Raw genomic sequence first — 22,675 nt, 5'->3', positions numbered from 1 at the left:
GGTGAGAGTAAGCGTTCAGCATGGACTAGAAGGGCCAAGATGGCCTGTTTCCATGCTGTAATTGTTATATGGTTATAAGGCATTGGTCAGACAACACTGAGTATTGTGAGCAGTTTTGGTCCCCTTATTTAAGAAAATATATGCTGGCATTGGAGAGGGTCCAGAGGAGGTTCATGAAAATGATTTTGGGAATGAAAGGGTTAATGCATGTTGAATGTTTGATGGCTCTGGATTTGTACTCACTGGAGTTTAGAGGAATGAGGGGGGATCTCATTGAAACCTATCATATCTTGAAGTGGATGTCCAGAGGATATTTCCTAGAGTGGGTAAATCTAGGACCAGAGAGTACAGCATCAGAATAGAAGGATGTCCATTCAGAACTGAATTGAATTTCAGTTTATTGTCATTTAGAAACCACAACTTCAATGCAGTTAAAAAATGAGACAACTTTCCTCCAGGATGATATCACAAAAGCTCACGACAAAACAGACTACACCAGAAAATCCACATAACGTTTGGCAATCCCCAAATCCAGAGTCCAGAGAGGCTGATGCGTATTAATATCACGCTACCATCTTAGCGCGTTCCCCGGAAAGGAGCTTCAATCCCACCAGACAACACAAGACTACCCAGACACAACAAGTCAGGAGACCAATTCTACCACCCAACAAACCAATAACTAAAGCTACAAGACCTACACAAAATCACATAGTTACAACAATAATACCATTATTGATAAAAAACAGACCATGGGCACAGTAAAAATAGTCCAAAAATATTAAAAGACTATAAGTTCAAAAGAAACTATCATACAGTTTTCACAAGTCCTCAGGGTTCTGATAGACTCGTCATCCCACGCAGGCGGCAGAAGGGAATACCCCTGCTATGGACTTCCAAGGCTGGACCCAGCCTCGCAGACGCAGCACACAGTAAAAGTGCCCTAACTCTCAGTCCGTCGAATCTCCGAGCCTCCCACCATCTCCTCCGGCACAGCCTCTCTGAGTACCATTCTCTGCTGAGCGCACTACGACGTCCCCGCCACCGGCCACCAGCAACTCAACCCCGAGGACTGGGGGCCCATTGTTCCCAGCAGAGACCCGGACCTCACAACAGCAGTAGCAATGGAGAAGGCCTTCTTGGAGATTTCCGGATGTTCTTCTGTGCTCCCACGTCCATTTTTCATCAGATTATGATTGTGCATGGTACCCTGCTTGACAAGTAACAGATATTAACTCTGGAGCAGCCGCTGCAAACTGCATCGTGGCAGAGATGAGAAGGAATTTTAGTCAGAAGGTGACGAATGCGTGGGACTGATTGCTAAGGTGGCTGTGGAGGCCAAGTCATTGAGTGCATTTAAAGCAGAGGTTGATAGTTTTTTTGTTAGTCAGGTGTCAAAGATTAGGGGAGAAGGCAGGAGAATGGGGTTGAGAGGGATGATAAATCAGCCATGACGGAATGGTGGAGCAGACTTGATGGGCTGAATGGCCTAATTCTGCTCCTGTGTCTCATGATCTTATGGACATTCTTCCACGTTCCAGAGAAGAAGTCCTAACCTATTTGACCTTTCCCTAAAACTCAGGTCCTCATACCTGGCAACATCCTTGTAAATTTTCTCTGTACTCTTTCAATCTTATTGATACCTCTCCTGCTTAGGTGACAAGTGAAATATTTAAGGGGAACTTGAGGTAAAACCTGCACTCAGAGTTGTTGAGTGTGTGGAATGAGCTACCCGGGGAAGTGGAGGATGTGGTTTCAGTTTTAACACCTAGGAGAAGTTTGAATAGGTCCAGGACTGAGAGAGGTACAGAGGGCTATGGTGCAGGTGCAGGTAGGTGGGACTAGGCAGAAGACCAGTTTAGCATGGACTGGTTGGGCTGAAAGACCTCTTTCTGTGCGATCATACTTTCTGACTTTAGGGGAATATAGAGGAGATAGAGCAGGGTGGGGTTACGATGCTGTCATCCTTAAGCTTACATTCTGCAGCTCAGCCATGTCTGTGATTTCATCATAGAACCTCTCTCCGCTGCCATTCCTGGCCATGTAATCACCGAAGAAGAGAAGGCGCATGTCATCATCACTGATGTCTCTTGCGATACCCACGTGGTGGAACATGTTGTTGATTTTCTCCCTGAACTGTCTCTGCACCACGTTCTGAGGGGGAGAAAGCAAATTCAATACAATTGTCCAGAAAGACGAGCCCAGCCACGGACAGCGGGATTTGGGAACCATGAGCCCAGTCGTAGACGTAGTGGGATTCGGGAACCTCGAGCCCAGCTGGAGACCTAGTGGGATTTGGGAACTACGAGCCCTGTCGTGGATTTAGCGAGTTTGGGAAACACGAGCCCAGTCATGGACTTAGTGGGATTAGGGAACCACGAGCCCAGTCGTGGACTTATTGGGATTTGGGAACTACGAGCCCAGTCGTGGACTTAGTGGGATTTGGGAACTAGGAGCCCAGTCGTGGATTTAGTGGAATTAGGGAACCACGAGCCCTGTCGTGGACTTAGTGGGATTGGGGAACCACGAGCCCAGTCATGGATTTAGTGGGATTTGGGAATCACGAACCCAGCTGGAGACCTAGTGGGATTTGGGAACCACGAGCCCAGTCGTGGACTTAGTGGGATTTGGGAACCACGAGCCCAGCTGGAGACTTAGTGGGATTTGGGAACCACGAGCCCAGTCGTGGACTTAGTGGGATTTGGGAACCACGAACCCTGTCGTGGACTTAGTGGGGTTTGGGAACCACGAGCCCTGTCATGGACTTAGTGGGATTTGGGAACTACGAGCCCAGCTGGAGACCTAGTGGGATTTGGGAACTACGAGCCCAGTCATGGATTTAGTGGGATTGGGGAACCACAAGCCCAGTCATGGATTCAGTGGGATTTGGGAACTATGAGCCCTGTCGTGGATTTAGCGGGATTAGAGAACCACGAGCCCAGCTGCAGAGACTTAGTGGGATTTGGGACCCAGGAGCCCAGCTGTGGAGACTTAGGGGGATTTGGGAACTAGGAACCCAGTCATGGACTTATTGGGATTTGGGAACTACGAGCTCAGTCGTGGATTTAGCGGGATTAGGGATCCACGAGCCCAGTTGTGGATTTAGTGGGATTTGGGAACTATGAGCCCTGTCGTGGATTTAGCGGGATTAGAGAACCACGAGCCCAGCTGTGAAGACTTAGTGGGTTTTGGAAAGCACGAGCCCAGTCGTGGAATAAGTGGGATTTGGAACCCACGAGCCCAGTCATGGATTTAGTGGGATTTGGGAACCATGAGCCCAGTTGTGGACTTCATGGGATTTAGGAACCACGAGCCCAGCAGTGGAGACTTAGTGGGATTTGGGAACTAGGAGCCCAGTCGTGGACTTAGTGCGATTAGGGAACCACGAGCCCAGTCGTGGACTTAGTGGGATTTGGGAACCACGAGCCCTGTCGTGGACTTAGTGGGGTTTGGGAACCACGACCCTGTCATGGACTTAGTGGGATTTGGGAACTACGAGCCCAGCTGGAGACATAGTGGGATTTGGGAACTACGAGCCCAGTCATGGATTTAGCGGGATTAGAGAACCACGAGCCCAGCTGCAGAGACTTAGTGGGATTTGGGACCCAGGAGCCCAGCTGTGGAGACTTATTGGGATTTGGGAACTACGAGCTCAGTCGTGGATTTAGCGGGATTAGGGATCCACGAGCCCAGTTGTGGATTTAGTGGGATTTGGGAACCACGAGCCCAGTCGTGGACTTATTGGGATTTGGGAACTACAAGCCCAGCTGGAGATTTAGTGGGATTTGGGAACTATGAGCCCAGTCATGGATTTAGCAGGATTAGGGAACTACGAGCCCAGCTGTGAAGACTTAGTGGGATTAGGGAAACACGAGCTCAGCTGGAGCCCTAGAGGGAGTTGGGAACTACGAGCCCAGTCGTGGATTTAGTGGGATTTGGGAACCACGAGCCCAGCTGTGGAGACTTAATGGGATTTGGGAACTACGAGCCCAGTCGTGGACTTAGTGGGATTTGGGAACCACGAGTCCCGTCGTAGATTTAGCGCGATTAGGGAACCACGAGCCCAGTCATGGATTTATTGGGATTTGGGAACTACAAGCCCAGCTGGAGACTTAGTGGGATTTGGGAACTGCGAGCCCAGTCGAGGATTTAGCGGGATTAGGGAACTATGAGCCCAACTGTGGAGACTTAGTGGGATTTGGGAACCACGAGCCCAGCTGTGGAGACTTAGTGTGATTAGGGAACCACGAGCCCAGCTGGAGCCCTGGGGGGATTTGGGAACTACGAGCCCAGTTGTGGATTTAGCGGGATTAGGGAACCACGAGCCCAGCTGTGAAGACTTTTCGGGATTAGGGAACAATGAGCCCAGCTGGAGACCTAGTGGGATTTGGGAACTACGAGCCCAGTCATGGATTTAGTGGGATTGGGGAACCACGAGCCCAGTCATGGATTTAGCGGGATTAGAGAACCACGAGCCCAGCTGCAGAGACTTAGTGGGATTTGGGACCCAGGAGCCCAGCTGTGGAGACTTATTGGGATTTGGGAACTACGAGCTCAGTCGTGGATTTAGCGGGATTAGGGATCCACGAGCCCAGTTGTGGATTTAGTGGGATTTGGGAACCACGAGCCCAGTCGTGGACTTATTGGGATTTGGGAACTACAAGCCCAGCTGGAGATTTAGTGGGATTTGGGAACTATGAGCCCAGTCATGGATTTAGCAGGATTAGGGAACTACGAGCCCAGCTGTGAAGACTTAGTGGGATTAGGGAAACACGAGCTCAGCTGGAGCCCTAGAGGGAGTTGGGAACTACGAGCCCAGTCGTGGATTTAGTGGGATTTGGGAACCACGAGCCCAGCTGTGGACTTAGTGGGATTTGGGAACTACGAGTCCTGTCGTGGATTTAGCGGGATTAGGGAACCACGAGCCCAGCTGTGGAGACTTAATGGGATTTGGGAACTACGAGCCCAGTCGTGGACTTAGTGGGATTTGGGAACCACGAGTCCCGTCGTAGATTTAGCGCGATTAGGGAACCACGAGCCCAGTCATGGATTTATTGGGATTTGGGAACTACAAGCCCAGCTGGAGACTTAGTGGGATTTGGGAACTGCGAGCCCAGTCGAGGATTTAGCGGGATTAGGGAACTATGAGCCCAACTGTGGAGACTTAGTGGGATTTGGGAACCACGAGCCCAGCTGTGGAGACTTAGTGTGATTAGGGAACCACGAGCCCAGCTGGAGCCCTGGGGGGATTTGGGAACTACGAGCCCAGTTGTGGATTTAGCGGGATTAGGGAACCACGAGCCCAGCTGTGAAGACTTTTCGGGATTAGGGAACAATGAGCCCAGCTGGAGACCTAGTGGGATTTGGGAACTATGAGCCCAGTTGTGGATTTAGCGGGATTTGGGAACTACAAGCCCAGCTGGAGACTTAGTGGGATTTGGGAACTACGAGCCCAGTTGTGGATTTAGTGGGATTTGGGAACCATGAGCCCAGCTGTGAAGACTTTTTGGGATTAGGGAACCACGAGCCCAGCTGGAGACCTAGTGGGATTTGGGAACTATGAGCCCAGTCATGGACTTAGTGGGATTTGGGAACTACGAGCCCAGTTGGGGATTTAGCGGGATAGTGGAACCACGAGCACAGTCGTGGACTTAGTGGGATTTAGGAACCACGAGCCCAGTCGTGGACTTAGTGGGATTTGGGAACCACGAGCCCAGTCGTGGATTTAGCGGGATCTGGGAACTACGATCCCAGTCCTGGATTTAGTGGGATTTGGGAACCACGAGCCCAGTCGTGGACTTAGTGGGATTTGGGAACCACAAGCCCAGTCGTGGACTTTGTGGGATTTGGAACTACGAGCCCAGCTGGAGACCCAGTGGGATTTGGGAACTACGAGCCCAGTCGTGGATTTAGTGGAATTAGGGAACCACGAGCCCAGCAGTGGACATAGTGGGATTTGGGAATCACGAGCCCAGCTGGAGACCTAGTGGGATTTGGGAACCACGAGCCCAGTCGTGGACTTAGTGGGATTTGGGAACCACGAGCCCTGTCGTGGACTTAGTGGGGTTTGGGAACTATGAGCCCAGCTGGAGACCTAGTGGGATTTGGGAACTACGAGCCCAGCTGGAGACCTAGTGGGATTTGGGAACTATGAGCCCAGTCGTGGATTTAGTGGGATTGGGGAACCACGAGCCCAGTCATGAATTTAGTGGGATTTGGGAATCACGAGCCCAGCTGGAGACCTAGTGGGATTTGGGAACTATGAGCCCTGTCGTGGATTTAGTGTGATTAGAGAACCACGAGCCCAGCTGCAGAGACTTAGTGGGATTTGGGAACCACGAGCCCAGCTGTGGAGTCATAGGGGGATTTGGGACCCAGGCGCCCAGCTGTGGAGACTTAGGGGGATTTGGGAACTAGGAACCCAGTCATGGACTTATTGGGATTTGGGAACTACGAGCTCAGTCTTGGATTTAGCGGGATTAGGGATCCACGAGCCCAGTTGTGGATTTAGTGGGATTTGGGAACCACGAGCCCAGTCATGGACTTATTGGGATTTGGGAACTACGAGCCCAGCTGGAGATTTAGTGGGATTTGGGAACTATGAGCCCAGTCATGGATTTAGCGGGATTAGGGAACTACGAGCCCAACTATGGAGACTTAGTGGGATTTGGGAACCACGAGCCCAGCTGAGAAGACTTAGTGGGATTAGGGAAACACGAGCTCAGCTGGAGCCCTAGAGGGATTTGGGAACCACAAGCCCAGTCGAGGATTTTACGGGATTTGGGAACTACGAGCCCAGTCGTGGATTTAGCGGGATTAGGGAACTATGAGCCCAACTGTGGAGACTTAGTGGGATTTGGGAACCACGAGCCCAGCTGTGGAGACTTAGTGTGATTAGGGAACCATGAGCCCAGCTGGAGCCCTGGGGGGATTTGGGAACTACGAGCCCAGTTGTGGATTTAGCGGGATTAGGGAACCACGAGCCCAGCTGTGAAGACTTAGTGGGATTAGGGAAACACGAGCTCAGCTGGAGCCCTAGAGGGATTTGGGAAACACAAGCCCAGTCGAGGATTTTACGGGATTTGGGAACTACGAGCCCAGTCGTGGATTTAGCGGGATTAGGGAACTATGAGCCCAACTGTGGAGACTTAGTGGGATTTGGGAACCACGAGCCCAGCTGTGGAGACTTAGTGTGATTAGGGAACCATGAGCCCAGCTGGAGCCCTGGGGGGATTTGGGAACTACGAGCCCAGTTGTGGATTTAGCGGGATTTGGGAACCACGAGCCCAGCTGAGAAGACTTAGTGGGATTAGGGAAACACGAGCTCAGCTGGAGCCCTAGAGGGATTTGGGAACCACAAGCCCAGTCGAGGATTTTACGGGATTTGGGAACTACGAGCCCAGTCGTGGATTTAGCGGGATTAGGGAACTATGAGCCCAACTGTGGAGACTTAGTGGGATTTGGGAACCACGAGCCCAGCTGTGGAGACTTAGTGTGATTAGGGAACCATGAGCCCAGCTGGAGCCCGGGGGGGATTTGGGAACTACGAGCCCAGTTGTGGATTTAGCGGGATTAGGGAACCACGAGCCCAGCTGTGAAGACTTTTCGGGATTAGGGAACAACGAGCCCAGCTGGAGACCTAGTGGGATTTGGGAACTATGAGCCCAGTTGTGGATTTAGCGGGATTTGGGAACTACAAGCCCAGCTGGAGACTTAGTGGGATTTGGGAACTACGAACCCAGTTGTGGATTTAGTGGGATTTGGGAACCATGAGCCCAGCTGTGAAGACTTTTTGGGATTAGGGAACCACGAGCCCAGCTGGAGACCTAGTGGGATTTGGGAACTACGAGCCCAGTCATGGACTTAGTGGGATTTGGGAACTACGAGCCCAGTTGTGGATTTAGCGGGATAGAGGAACCACGAGCACAGTCGTGGACTTAGTGGGATTTAGGAACCACGAGCCCAGCAGTGGAGACTTAGTGGGATTTGGGAACTGGGAGCCCAGTCGTGGACTTAGTGGGATTTGGAAATCACGAGCCCAGACGTGGAATAAGTGGGATTTAGGAACCACGAGCCCAGTCGTGGACTTAGTGGGTTTTGGAAAGCACGAGCCCAGTCGTGGAATAAGTGGGATTTGGAACCCACGAGCCCAGTCATGGATTTAGTGGGATTTGGGAACTACGAGCCCAGCTGGAGACTTAGTGGGATTTGGGAACCACGAGCCCAGCTGGAGACCTAGTGGGATTTGGGAACTACGAGCCCTGTCGTGGATTTAGCGGGATTATGGAACCACGAGCCCAGTCATGGATATAGTGGGATTTGAGAACCACGAGCCCAGTCATGGATTTAGTGGGATTTGGGAACCACGAGCCCAGTCGTGGACTTATTGGGATTTGGGAACCACGAGCCCAGTCGTGGACTTATTGGGATTTGGGAACCACGAGCCCAGTTGTGGACTTAGTGGGATTTGGAACTACGAGCCCAGCTGGAGACCCAGTGGGATTTCGGAACTACGAGCCCAGTTGTGGATTTAGTGGAATTAGGGAACCACGAGCCCAGCTGGCGACCTTGTGGGATTTGGGAACTACGAGCCCAGTCGTGGATTTAGTGGGATTTGGGTACAACGAGCCCAGCTGGCGACCTTGTGGGATTTGGGAACCACAAACCCAGTCGTGGATTTAGTGGGATTTGGGTAGAACGAGCCCAGCTGGCGGCCTTGTGGGATTTGGGAACTATGAGCCCTGTCGTGGATTTAGCGGGATTAGAGAACCACGAGCCCAGCTGTGAAGACTTAGTGGGATTTGGGAACCACGAGCCCAGCTGAGAAGACTTAGTGGGATTAGGGAAACACAAGCTCAGCTGGAGCCCTAGAGGGATTTGGGAACCACAAGCCCAGTCGAGGATTTTACGGGATTTGGGAACTACGAGCCCAGTCGTGGATTTAGCGGGATTAGGGAACTATGAGCCCAACTGTGGAGACTTAGTGGGATTTGGGAACCACGAGCCCAGCTGTGGAGACTTAGTGTGATTAGGGAGCCCTGGGGGGATTTGGGAACTACGAGCCCAGTTGTGGATTTAGCGGGATTAGGGAACCACGAGCCCAGCTGTGAAGACTTAGTGGGATTAGGGAAACACGAGCTCAGCTGGAGCCCTAGAGGGATTTGGGAAACACAAGCCCAGTCGAGGATTTTACGGGATTTGGGAACTACGAGCCCAGTAGTGGATTTAGCGGGATTAGGGAACTATGAGCCCAACTGTGGAGACTTAGTGGGATTTGGGAACCACGAGCCCAGCTGTGGAGACTTAGTGTGATTAGGGAACCATGAGCCCAGCTGGAGCCCTGGGGGGATTTGGGAACTACGAGCCCAGTTGTGGATTTAGCGGGATTTGGGAACCACGAGCCCAGCTGAGAAGACTTAGTGGGATTAGGGAAACACGAGCTCAGCTGGAGCCCTAGAGGGATTTGGGAACCACAAGCCCAGTCGAGGATTTTACGGGATTTGGGAACTACGAGCCCAGTCGTGGATTTAGCGGGATTAGGGAACTATGAGCCCAACTGTGGAGACTTAGTGGGATTTGGGAACCACGAGCCCAGCTGTGGAGACTTAGTGTGATTAGGGAACCATGAGCCCAGCTGGAGCCCTGGGGGGATTTGGGAACTACGAGCCCAGTTGTGGATTTAGCGGGATTAGGGAACCACGAGCCCAGCTGTGAAGACTTTTCGGGATTAGGGAACAACGAGCCCAGCTGGAGACCTAGTGGGATTTGGGAACTATGAGCCCAGTTGTGGATTTAGCGGGATTTGGGAACTACAAGCCCAGCTGGAGACTTAGTGGGATTTGGGAACTACGAACCCAGTTGTGGATTTAGTGGGATTTGGGAACCATGAGCCCAGCTGTGAAGACTTTTTGGGATTAGGGAACCACGAGCCCAGCTGGAGACCTAGTGGGATTTGGGAACTACGAGCCCAGTCATGGACTTAGTGGGATTTGGGAACTACGAGCCCAGTTGTGGATTTAGCGGGATAGAGGAACCACGAGCACAGTCGTGGACTTAGTGGGATTTAGGAACCACGAGCCCAGCAGTGGAGACTTAGTGGGATTTGGGAACTGGGAGCCCAGTCGTGGACTTAGTGGGATTTGGAAATCACGAGCCCAGACGTGGAATAAGTGGGATTTAGGAACCACGAGCCCAGTCGTGGACTTAGTGGGTTTTGGAAAGCACGAGCCCAGTCGTGGAATAAGTGGGATTTGGAACCCACGAGCCCAGTCATGGATTTAGTGGGATTTGGGAACTACGAGCCCAGCTGGAGACTTAGTGGGATTTGGGAACCACGAGCCCAGCTGGAGACCTAGTGGGATTTGGGAACTACGAGCCCTGTCGTGGATTTAGCGGGATTATGGAACCACGAGCCCAGTCATGGATTTAGTGGGATTTGAGAACCACGAGCCCAGTCATGGATTTATTGGGATTTGGGAACCACGAGCCCAGTCGTGGACTTATTGGGATTTGGGAACCACGAGCCCAGTCGTGGACTTATTGGGATTTGGGAACCACGAGCCCAGTTGTGGACTTAGTGGGATTTGGAACTACGAGCCCAGCTGGAGACCCAGTGGGATTTCGGAACTACGAGCCCAGTTGTGGATTTAGTGGAATTAGGGAACCACGAGCCCAGCTGGCGACCTTGTGGGATTTGGGAACTACGAGCCCAGTCGTGGATTTAGTGGGATTTGGGTACAACGAGCCCAGCTGGCGACCTTGTGGGATTTGGGAACCACAAACCCAGTCGTGGATTTAGTGGGATTTGGGTAGAACGAGCCCAGCTGGCGACCTTGTGGGATTTGGGAACTATGAGCCCTGTCGTGGATTTAGCGGGATTAGAGAACCACGAGCCCAGCTGTGAAGACTTAGTGGGATTTGGGAACTACGAGCCCAGTCGTGGACTTTGTGGGATTTAGGAACCACGAGCCCAGCTGGAGACCTAGTGGGATTTGGGAACTACGAGCCCTGTCGTGGATTTAGCGGGATTATGGAACCACGAGCCCAGTCATGGATTTAGTGGGATTTGAGAACCACGAGCCCAGTCATGGATTTAGTGGGATTTGGGAACCACGAGCCCAGTCGTGGACTTATTGGGATTTGGGAACCACGAGCCCAGTCGTGGACTTATTGGGATTTGGGAACCACGAGCCCAGTCGTGGACTTAGTGGGATTTGGAACTACGAGCCCAGCTGGAGACCCAGTGGGATTTGGGAACTACGAGCCCAGTCGTGGATTTAGTGGGATTTGGGAACTACGAGCCCAGCTGGCGACCTTGTGGGATTTGGGAACTACGAGCTTAGTCGTGGATTTAGTGGGATTTGGGTACAACGAGCCCAGCTGGCGACCTTGTGGGATTTGGGAACCACAAACCCAGTCGTGGATTTAGTGGGATTTGGGTACAACGAGCCCAGCTGGCGACCTTGTGGATTTGGGAACTATGAGCCCTGTCGTGGATTTAGCGGGATTAGAGAACCACGAGCCCAGCTGTGAAGACTTAGTGGGATTTGGGAACCACGAGCCCAGCAGTGGAGACTTAGTGGGATTTGGGAACTAGGAGCCCAGTCGTGGACTTAGTGGGTTTTGGAAAGCACGAGCCCAGTCGTGGAATAAGTGGGATTTGGAACCCACGAGCCCAGTCATGGATTTAGTGGGATTTGGGAACTACGAGCCCAGCTGGAGACTTAGTGGGATTTGGGAACCACGAGCCCAGTCGTGGACTTTGTGGGATTTAGGAACCACGAGCCCAGCTGGAGACCTAGTGGGATTTGGGAACTACGAGCCCTGTCGTGGATTTAGCGGGATTATGGAACCACGAGCCCAGTCATGGATTTAGTGGGATTTGAGAACCACGAGCACAGTCATGGATTTAGTGGGATTTGGGAACCACGAGCCCAGTCGTGGACTTTGTGGGATTTGGGAACTACGAGCCCAGTCGTGGATTTAGTGGAATTAGGGAAACACGAGCCCAGTCGTGGACTTAGTGGGATTTGGGAATCACGATCCCAGCTGGAGACTTATTGGGATTAGGGAACCACGAGCCCAGCTGGAGACCTAGTGGGATTTGGGAACTATGAGCCCAGTCGTGGACTCAGTGGGATTTGGGAACTACGAGCCCAGTTGTGGATTTAGCGGGATCTGGGAACTACGATCCCAGTCCTGGATTTAGTGGGATTTGGGAACCACGAGCCCAGCTGTGGAGACTTAGCGGGATTAGGGAACCACGAGCCCAGCTGGAGCCCTAGTGGGATTTGGGAACTACGAGCCCAGTTGTGGAATTAGTGGGATTTGGGAATCACGAGCCCAGCTGGAGACCTAGTGGGATTTGGGAACCACGAGCCCAGTCGTGGACTTAGTGGGATTTGGGAACCACGAGCCCTGTCGTGGACTTAGTGGGGTTTGGGAACCACGAGCCCAGTCATGAATTTAGTGGGATTTGGGAATCACGAGCCCAGCTGGAGACCTAGTGGGATTTGGGAACTATGAGCCCTGTCGTGGATTTAGCGGGATTAGAGAGCCACGAGCCCAGCTGTAGAGACTTAGTGGGATTTGGGAACCACGAGCCCAGCTGTGGAGACATAGGGGGATTTGGGACCCAGGCGCCCAGCTGTGGAGACTTAGGGGGATTTGGGAACTAGGAACCCAGTCATGGACTTATTGGGATTTGGGAACTATGAGCTCAGTCATGGATTTAGCGGGATTAGGGATCCACGAGCCCAGTTGTGGATTTAGTGGGATTTGGGAACCACGAGCCCAGTCATGGACTTATTGGGATTTGGGAACTACGAGCCCAGCTGGAGATTTAGTGGGATTTGGGAACTATGAGCCCAGTCATGGATTTAGCGGGATTAGGGAACTACGAGCCCAACTGTGGAGACTTATTGGGCTTTAGGAACCACGAGCCCAGTCGTGGACTTAGTGGGATTTGGGAACTACGAGCCCTGTCGTGGATTTAGTGGGATTTGGGAACCACGAACCCAAATGTGGACTTAGTGGGCTTTAGGAACCACGAGCCCAGTCGTGGACTTAGTGGGATTTGGGAACTACGAGTCTTGTCGTGGATTTAGCGGGATTAGGGAACCACGAGCCCAGCTGTGGAGACTTAGTGGGATTTGGGAACTACGAGCCCAGTCGTGGACTTAGTGGGATTTGGGAACCACGAGTCCTGTCATAGATTTAGCGCGATTAGGGAACCATGAGCCCAGTCATGGATTTATCAGGATTTGGGAACTACAAGCCCAGCTGGAGACTTAGTGTGTTTGGGAACTAGGAGCCCAGTCGTGGACTTAGTGGGTTTTGGAAAGCACGAGCCCAGTCGTGGAATAAGTGGGATTTGGAACCCACGAGCCCAGTCATGGATTTAGTGGGATTTGGGAACTACGAGCCCAGCTGGAGACTTAGTGGGATTTGGGAACCACGAGCCCAGTCGTGGACTTTGTGGGATTTAGGAACCACGAGCCCAGCTGGAGACCTAGTGGGATTTGGGAACTACGAGCCCTGTCGTGGATTTAGCGGGATTATGGAACCACGAGCCCAGTCATGGATTTAGTGGGATTTGAGAACCACGAGCCCAGTCATGGATTTAGTGGGATTTGGGAACCACGAGCCCAGTCGTGGACTTATTGGGATTTGGGAACCACGAGCCCAGTCGTGGACTTATTGGGATTTGGGAACCACGAGCCCAGTTGTGGACTTAGTGGGATTTGGAACTACGAGCCCAGCTGGAGACCCAGTGGGATTTCGGAACTACGAGCCCAGTTGTGGATTTAGTGGAATTAGGGAACCACGAGCCCAGCTGGCGACCTTGTGGGATTTGGGAACTACGAGCCCAGTCGTGGATTTAGTGGGATTTGGGTACAACGAGCCCAGCTGGCGACCTTGTGGGATTTGGGAACTACGAGCCCAGTTGTGGATTTAGCGGGATTAGGGAACCACAAGCCCAGCTGTGAAGACTTTTCGGGATTAGGGAACAATGAGCCCAGCTGGAGACCTAGTGGGATTTGGGAACTATGAGCCCAGTTGTGGATTTAGCGGGATTTGGGAACTACAAGCCCAGCTGGAGACTTAGTGGGATTTGGGAACTACGAGCCCAGTTGTGGATTTAGTGGGATTTGGGAACCATGAGCCCAGCTGTGAAGACTTTTTGGGATTAGGGAACCACGAGCCCAGCTGGAGACCTAGTGGGATTTGGGAACTATGAGCCCAGTCATGGACTTAGTGGGATTTGGGAACTACGAGCCCAGTTGTGGATTTAGCGGGATAGTGGAACCACGAGCACAGTCGTGGACTTAGTGGGATTTAGGAACCACGAGCCCAGTCGTGGACTTAGTGGGATTTGGGAACCACGAGCCCAGTCGTGGATTTAGCGGGATCTGGGAACTACGATCCCAGTCCTGGATTTAGTGGGATTTGGGAACTACGAGCCCAGCTGGAGACTTAGTGGGATTTGGGAACTAGGAGCCCAGTCGTGGACTTAGTGGGTTTTGGAAAGCACGAGCCCAGTCGTGGAAAAAGTGGGATTTGGAACCCACGAGCCCAGTCATGGATTTAGTGGGATTTGGGAACTACGAGCCCAGCTGGAGACTTAGTGGGATTTGGGAACCTCGAGCCCAGTCGTGGACTTAGTGGGATTTGGGAACCACGAGCCCAGTCGTGGACTTTGTGGGATTTGGAACTACGAGCCCAGCTGGAGACCCAGTGGGATTTGGGAACTACGAGCCCAGTCGTGGATTTAGTGGAATTAGGGAACCACGAGCCCAGCAGTGGACATAGTGGGATTTGGGAATCACGAGCCCAGCTGGAGACCTAGTGGGATTTGGGAACCACGAGCCCAGTCGTGGACTTAGTGGGATTTGGGAACCACGAGCCCTGTCGTGGACTTAGTGGGGTTTGGGAACTATGAGCCCAGCTGGAGATCTAGTGGGATTTGGGAACTACGAGCCCAGCTGGAGACCTAGTGGGATTTGGGAACTATGAGCCCAGTCGTGGATTTAGTGGGATTGGGGAACCACGAGCCCAGTCATGAATTTAGTGGGATTTGGGAATCACGAGCCCAGCTGGAGACCTAGTGGGATTTGGGAACAATGAGCCCTGTCGTGGATTTAGTGTGATTAGAGAACCACGAGCCCAGCTGCAGAGACTTAGTGGGATTTGGGAACCACGAGCACAGCTGTGGAGTCATAGGGGGATTTGGGACCCAGGCGCCCAGCTGTGGAGACTTAGGGGGATTTGGGAACTAGGAACCCAGTCATGGACTTATTGGGATTTGGGAACTACGAGCTCAGTCGTGGATTTAGCGGGATTAGGGATCCACGAGCCCAGTTGTGGATTTAGTGAGATTTGGGAACCACGAGCCCAGTCATGGACTTATTGGGATTTGGGAACTACGAGCCCAGCTGGAGATTTAGTGGGATTTGGGAACTATGAGCCCAGTCATGGATTTAGCGGGATTAGGGAACTACGAGCCCAACTATGGAGACTTAGTGGGATTTGGGAACCACGAGCCCAACTGTGAAGACTTAGTGGGATTAGGGAAACACGAGCTCAGCTGGAGCCCTAGAGGGATTTGGGAACCACAAGCCCAGTCGAGGATTTTACGGGATTTGGGAACTACGAGCCCAGTCGTGGATTTAGCGGGATTAGGGAACTATGAGCCCAACTGTGGAGACTTAGTGGGATTTGGGAACCACGAGCCCAGCTGTGGAGACTTAGTGTGATTAGGGAACCATGAGCCCAGCTGGAGCCCTGGGGGGATTTGGGAACTACGAGCCCAGTTGTGGATTTAGCGGGATTAGGGAACCACGAGCCCAGCTGTGAAGACTTAGTGGGATTAGGGAAACACGAGCTCAGCTGGAGCCCTAGAGGGATTTGGGAACCACAAGCCCAGTCGAGGATTTTACGGGATTTGGGAACTACGAGCCCAGTCGTGGATTTAGCGGGATTAGGGAACTATGAGCCCAACTGTGGAGACTTAGTGGGATTTGGGAACCACGAGCCCAGCTGTGGAGACTTAGTGTGATTAGGGAACCACGAGCCCAGCTGGAGCCCTGGGGGGATTTGGGAACTACGAGCCCAGTTGTGGATTTAGCGGGATTAGGGAACCACGAGCCCAGCTGTGAAGACTTTTCGGGATTAGGGAACAATGAGCCCAGCTGGAGACCTAGTGGGATTTGGGAACTATGAGCCCAGTTGTGGTTTTAGCGGGATTTGGGAACTACAAGCCCAGCTGGAGACTTAGTGGGATTTGGGAACTACGAGCCCAGTTGTGGATTTAGTGGGATTTGGGAACCATGAGCCCAGCTGTGAAGACTTTTTGGGATTAGGGAACCATGAGCCCAGCTGGAGACCTAGTGGGATTTGGGAACTATGAGCCCAGTCATGGACTTAGTGGGATTTGGGAACTACGAGCCCAGTTGTGGATTTAGCGGGATAGTGGAACCACGAGCACAGTCGTGGACTTAGTGGGATTTAGGAACCACGAGCCCAGTCGTGGACTTAGTGGGATTTGGGAACCACGAGCCCAGTCGTGGATTTAGCGGGATCTGGGAACTACGATCCCAGTCCTGGATTTAGTGGGATTTGGGAACTACGAGCCCAGCTGGAGACTTAGTGGGATTTGGGAACTAGGAGCCCAGTCGTGGACTTAGTGTGTTTTGGAAAGCACGAGCCCAGTCGTGGAAAAAGTGGGATTTGGAACCCACGAGCCCAGTCATGGATTTAGTGGGATTTGGGAACTACGAGCCCAGCTGGAGACTTAGTGGGATTTGGGAACCACGAGCCCAGTCGTGGACTTAGTGGGATTTGGGAACTATGAGCCCAGTCATGGACTTAGTGGGATTTGGGAACTACGAGCCCAGTTGTGGATTTAGCGGGATAGTGGAACCACGAGCACAGTCGTGGACTTAGTGGGATTTAGGAACCACGAGCCCAGTCGTGGACTTAGTGGGATTTGGGAACCACGAGCCCAGTCGTGGATTTAGCGGGATCTGGGAACTACGATCCCAGTCCTGGATTTAGTGGGATTTGGGAACTACGAGCCCAGCTGGAGACTTAGTGGGATTTGGGAACTAGGAGCCCAGTCGTGGACTTAGTGGGTTTTGGAAAGCACGAGCCCAGTCGTGGAAAAAGTGGGATTTGGAACCCACGAGCCCAGTCATGGATTTAGTGGGATTTGGGAACTACGAGCCCAGCTGGAGACTTAGTGGGATTTGGGAACCACGAGCCCAGTCGTGGACTTAGTGGGATTTGGGAACCACGAGTCCAGTCGTGGACTTTGTGGGATTTGGAACTACGAGCCCAGCTGGAGACCCAGTGGGATTTGGGAACTACGAGCCCAGTCGTGGATTTAGTGGAATTAGGGAACCACGAGCCCAGCAGTGGACATAGTGGGATTTGGGAATCACGAGCCCAGCTGGAGACCTAGTGGGATTTGGGAACCACGAGCCCAGTCGTGGACTTAGTGGGATTTGGGAACCACGAGCCCTGTCGTGGACTTAGTGGGGTTTGGGAACTATGAGCCCAGCTGGAGATCTAGTGGGATTTGGGAACTACGAGCCCAGCTGGAGACCTAGTGGGATTTGGGAACTATGAGCCCAGTCGTGGATTTAGTGGGATTGGGGAACCACGAGCCCAGTCATGAATTTAGTGGGATTTGGGAATCACGAGCCCAGCTGGAGACCTAGTGGGATTTGGGAACAATGAGCCCTGTCGTGGATTTAGTGTGATTAGAGAACCACGAGCCCAGCTGCAGAGACTTAGTGGGATTTGGGAACCACGAGCACAGCTGTGGAGTCATAGGGGGATTTGGGACCCAGGCGCCCAGCTGTGGAGACTTAGGGGGATTTGGGAACTAGGAACCCAGTCATGGACTTATTGGGATTTGGGAACTACGAGCTCAGTCGTGGATTTAGCGGGATTAGGGATCCACGAGCCCAGTTGTGGATTTAGTGGGATTTGGGAACCACGAGCCCAGTCATGGACTTATTGGGATTTGGGAACTACGAGCCCAGCTGGAGATTTAGTGGGATTTGGGAACTATGAGCCCAGTCATGGATTTAGCGGGATTAGGGAACTACGAGCCCAACTATGGAGACTTAGTGGGATTTGGGAACCACGAGCCCAGCTGAGAAGACTTAGTGGGATTAGGGAAACACGAGCTCAGCTGGAGCCCTAGAGGGATTTGGGAACCACAAGCCCAGTCGAGGATTTTACGGGATTTGGGAACTACGAGCCCAGTCGTGGATTTAGCGGGATTAGGGAACTATGAGCCCAACTGTGGAGACTTAGTGGGATTTGGGAACCACGAGCCCAGCTGTGGAGACTTAGTGTGATTAGGGAACCATGAGCCCAGCTGGAGCCCTGGGGGGATTTGGGAACTACGAGCCCAGTTGTGGATTTAGCGGGATTAGGGAACCACGAGCCCAGCTGTGAAGACTTAGTGGGATTAGGGAAACACGAGCTCAGCTGGAGCCCTAGAGGGATTTGGGAACCACAAGCCCAGTCGAGGATTTTACGGGATTTGGGAACTACGAGCCCAGTCGTGGATTTAGCGGGATTAGGGAACTATGAGCCCAACTGTGGAGACTTAGTGGGATTTGGGAACCACGAGCCCAGCTGTGGAGACTTAGTGTGATTAGGGAACCACGAGCCCAGCTGGAGCCCTGGGGGGATTTGGGAACTACGAGCCCAGTTGTGGATTTAGCGGGATTAGGGAACCACGAGCCCAGCTGTGAAGACTTTTCGGGATTAGGGAACAATGAGCCCAGCTGGAGACCTAGTGGGATTTGGGAACTATGAGCCCAGTTGTGGTTTTAGCGGGATTTGGGAACTACAAGCCCAGCTGGAGACTTAGTGGGATTTGGGAACTACGAGCCCAGTTGTGGATTTAGTGGGATTTGGGAACCATGAGCCCAGCTGTGAAGACTTTTTGGGATTAGGGAACCACGAGCCCAGCTGGAGACCTAGTGGGATTTGGGAACTATGAGCCCGGTGATGGACTTAGTGGGATTTGGGAACTACGAGCCCAGTTGTGGATTTAGCGGGATAGTGGAACCACGAGCACAGTCGTGGACTTAGTGGGATTTAGGAACCACGAGCCCAGTCGTGGACTTAGTGGGATTTGGGAACCACGAGCCCAGTCGTGGATTTAGCGGGATCTGGGAACTACGATCCCAGTCCTGGATTTAGTGGGATTTGGGAACTACGAGCCCAGCTGGAGACTTAGTGGGATTTGGGAACTAGGAGCCCAGTCGTGGACTTAGTGTGTTTTGGAAAGCACGAGCCCAGTCGTGGAAAAAGTGGGATTTGGAACCCACGAGCCCAGTCATGGATTTAGTGGGATTTGGGAACTACGAGCCCAGCTGGAGACTTAGTGGGATTTGGGAACCACGAGCCCAGTCGTGGACTTAGTGGGATTTGGGAACCACGAGCCCAGTCGTGGACTTTGTGGGATTTGGAACTACGAGCCCAGCTGGAGACCCAGTGGGATTTGGGAACTACGAGCCCAGTCGTGGATTTAGTGGAATTAGGGAACCACGAGCCCAGCAGTGGACATAGTGGGATTTGGGAATCACGAGCCCAGCTGGAGACCTAGTGGGATTTGGGAACTATGAGCCCGGTCATGGACTTAGTGGGATTTGGGAACTACGAGCCCAGTTGTGGATTTAGCGGGATAGAGGAACCACGAGCACAGTCGTGGACTTAGTGGGATTTAGGAACCACGAGCCCAGCAGTGGAGACTTAGTGGGATTTGGGAACTGGGAGCCCAGTCGTGGACTTAGTGGGATTTGGAAATCACGAGCCCAGACGTGGAATAAGTGGGATTTAGGAACCACGAGCCCAGTCGTGGACTTAGTGGGTTTTGGAACCCACGAGCCCAGTCATGGATTTAGTGGGATTTGGGAACTACGAGCCCAGCTGGAGACTTAGTGGGATTTGGGAACCACGAGCCCAGTCGTGGACTTTGTGGGATTTAGGAACCACGAGCCCAGCTGGAGACCTAGTGGGATTTGGGAACTACGAGCCCTGTCGTGGATTTAGCGGGATTATGGAACCACGAGCCCAGTCATGGATTTAGTGGGATTTGAGAACCACGAGCCCAGTCATGGAATTAGTGGGATTTGGGAACCACGAGCCCAGTCGTGGACTTATTGGGATTTGGGAACCACGAGCCCAGTCGTGGACTTATTGGGATTTGGGAACCACGAGCCCAGTTGTGGACTTAGTGGGATTTGGAACTACGAGCCCAGCTGGAGACCCAGTGGGATTTCGGAACTACGAGCCCAGTTGTGGATTTAGTGGAATTAGGGAACCACGAGCCCAGCTGGCGACCTTGTGGGATTTGGGAACTACGAGCCCAGTCGTGGATTTAGTGGGATTTGGGTACAACGAGCCCAGCTGGCGACCTTGTGGGATTTGGGAACCACAAACCCAGTCGTGGATTTAGTGGGATTTGGGTAGAACGAGCCCAGCTGGCGACCTTGTGGGATTTGGGAACTATGAGCCCTGTCGTGGATTTAGCGGGATTAGAGAACCACGAGCCCAGCTGTGAAGACTTAGTGGGATTTGGGAACTAGGAGCCCAGTCGTGGACTTAGTGGGTTTTGGAAAGCACGAGCCCAGTCGTGGAAAAAGTGGGATTTGGAACCCACGAGCCCAGTCATGGATTTAGTGGGATTTGGGAACTACGAGCCCAGCTGGAGACTTAGTGGGATTTGGGAACTACGAGCCCAGTCGTGGACTTTGTGGGATTTAGGAACCACGAGCCCAGCTGGAGACCTAGTGGGATTTGGGAACTACGAGCCCTGTCGTGGATTTAGCGGGATTATGGAACCACGAGCCCAGTCATGGATTTAGTGGGATTTGAGAACCACGAGCCCAGTCATGGATTTAGTGGGATTTGGGAACCACGAGCCCAGTCGTGGACTTATTGGGATTTGGGAACCACGAGCCCAGTCGTGGACTTATTGGGATTTGGGAACCACGAGTCCAGTCGTGGACTTATTGGGATTTGGGAACCACGAGCCCAGTCGTGGACTTAGTGGGATTTGGAACTACGAGCCCAGCTGGAGACCCAGTGGGATTTGGGAACTACGAGCCCAGTCGTGGATTTAGTGGAATTAGGGAACCACGAGCCCAACTGGCGACCTTGTGGGATTTGGGAACTACGAGCCCAGTCGTGGATTTAGTGGGATTTGGGTACAACGAGCCCAGCTGGCGACCTTGTGGGATTTGGGAACTACGAGCCCAGTCGTGGATTTAGTGGGATTTGGGTACAACGAGCCCAGCTGGCGACCTTGTGGGATTTGGGAACCACAAACCCAGTCGTGGATTTAGTGGGATTTGGGTACAACGAGCCCAGCTGGCGACCTTGTGGATTTGGGAACTATGAGCCCTGTCGTGGATTTAGCGGGATTAGAGAACCACGAGCCCAGCTGTGAAGACTTAGTGGGATTTGGGAACCACGAGCCCAGCAGTGGAGACTTAGTGGGATTTGGGAACTAGGAGCCCAGTCGTGGACTTAGTGGGTTTTGGAAAGCACGAGCCCAGTCGTGGAATAAGTGGGATTTGGAACCCACGAGCCCAGTCATGGATTTAGTGGGATTTGGGAACTACGAGCCCAGCTGGAGACTTAGTGGGATTTGGGAACCACGAGCCCAGTCGTGGACTTTGTGGGATTTAGGAACCACGAGCCCAGCTGGAGACCTAGTGGGATTTGGGAACTACGAGCCCTGTCGTGGATTTAGCGGGATTATGGAACCACGAGCCCAGTCATGGATTTAGTGGGATTTGAGAACCACGAGCACAGTCATGGATTTAGTGGGATTTGGGAACCACGAGCCCAGTCGTGGACTTTGTGGGATTTGGGAACTACGAGCCCAGTCGTGGATTTAGTGGAATTAGGGAAACACGAGCCCAGTCGTGGACTTAGTGGGATTTGGGAATCACGATCCCAGCTGGAGACTTAGTGGGATTAGGGAACCACGAGCCCAGCTGGAGACCTAGTGGGATTTGGGAACTATGAGCCCAGTCGTGGACTCAGTGGGATTTGGGAACTACGAGCCCAGTCGTGGATTTAGCGGGATCTGGGAACTACGATCCCAGTCCTGGATTTAGTGGGATTTGGGAACCACGAGCCCAGCTGTGGAGACTTAGCGGGATTAGGGAACCACGAGCCCAGCTGGAGCCCTAGTGGGATTTGGGAACTACGAGCCCAGTTGTGGATTTAGTGGGATTTGGGAATCACGAGCCCAGCTGGAGACCTAGTGGGATTTGGGAACCACGAGCCCAATCGTGGACTTAGTGGGATTTGGGAACCACGAGCCCTGTCGTGGACTTAGTGGGGTTTGGGAACCACGAGCCCAGTCATGAATTTAGTGGGATTTGGGAATCACGAGCCCAGCTGGAGACCTAGTGGGATTTGGGAACTATGAGCCCTGTCGTGGATTTAGCGGGATTAGAGAGCCACGAGCCCAGCTGTAGAGACTTAGTGGGATTTGGGAACCACGAGCCCAGCTGTGGAGACATAGGGGGATTTGGGACCCAGGCGCCCAGCTGTGGAGACTTAGGGGGATTTGGGAACTAGGAACCCAGTCATGGACTTATTGGGATTTGGGAACTACGAGCTCAGTCATGGATTTAGC

The 22,675-nt window shown here is 52.7% G+C and overlaps 1 protein-coding gene across 1 annotated transcript in view; it reads right to left on the bottom strand.

Annotated features, from left to right (window-relative positions):
• LOC132403373 (dynein axonemal heavy chain 3-like) overlaps window positions 1-22,675 on the bottom strand; it is a 990,878-nt gene that overhangs the window by 551,155 nt on the left and 417,048 nt on the right. Inside the window, exon 41 of the mRNA XM_059986790.1 lies at window positions 1,975-2,151. Within this exon, the coding sequence (XP_059842773.1) occupies window positions 1,975-2,151 (177 nt within the window). The remainder of the gene's footprint in view (window positions 1-1,974; window positions 2,152-22,675) is intronic.

Source organism: Hypanus sabinus, chromosome 13 (assembly GCF_030144855.1).
Source record: "Hypanus sabinus isolate sHypSab1 chromosome 13, sHypSab1.hap1, whole genome shotgun sequence".
Lineage (NCBI taxonomy): Eukaryota > Metazoa > Chordata > Chondrichthyes > Myliobatiformes > Dasyatidae > Hypanus > Hypanus sabinus.
This window is presented reverse-complemented; position numbering and strand designations above follow the sequence as displayed.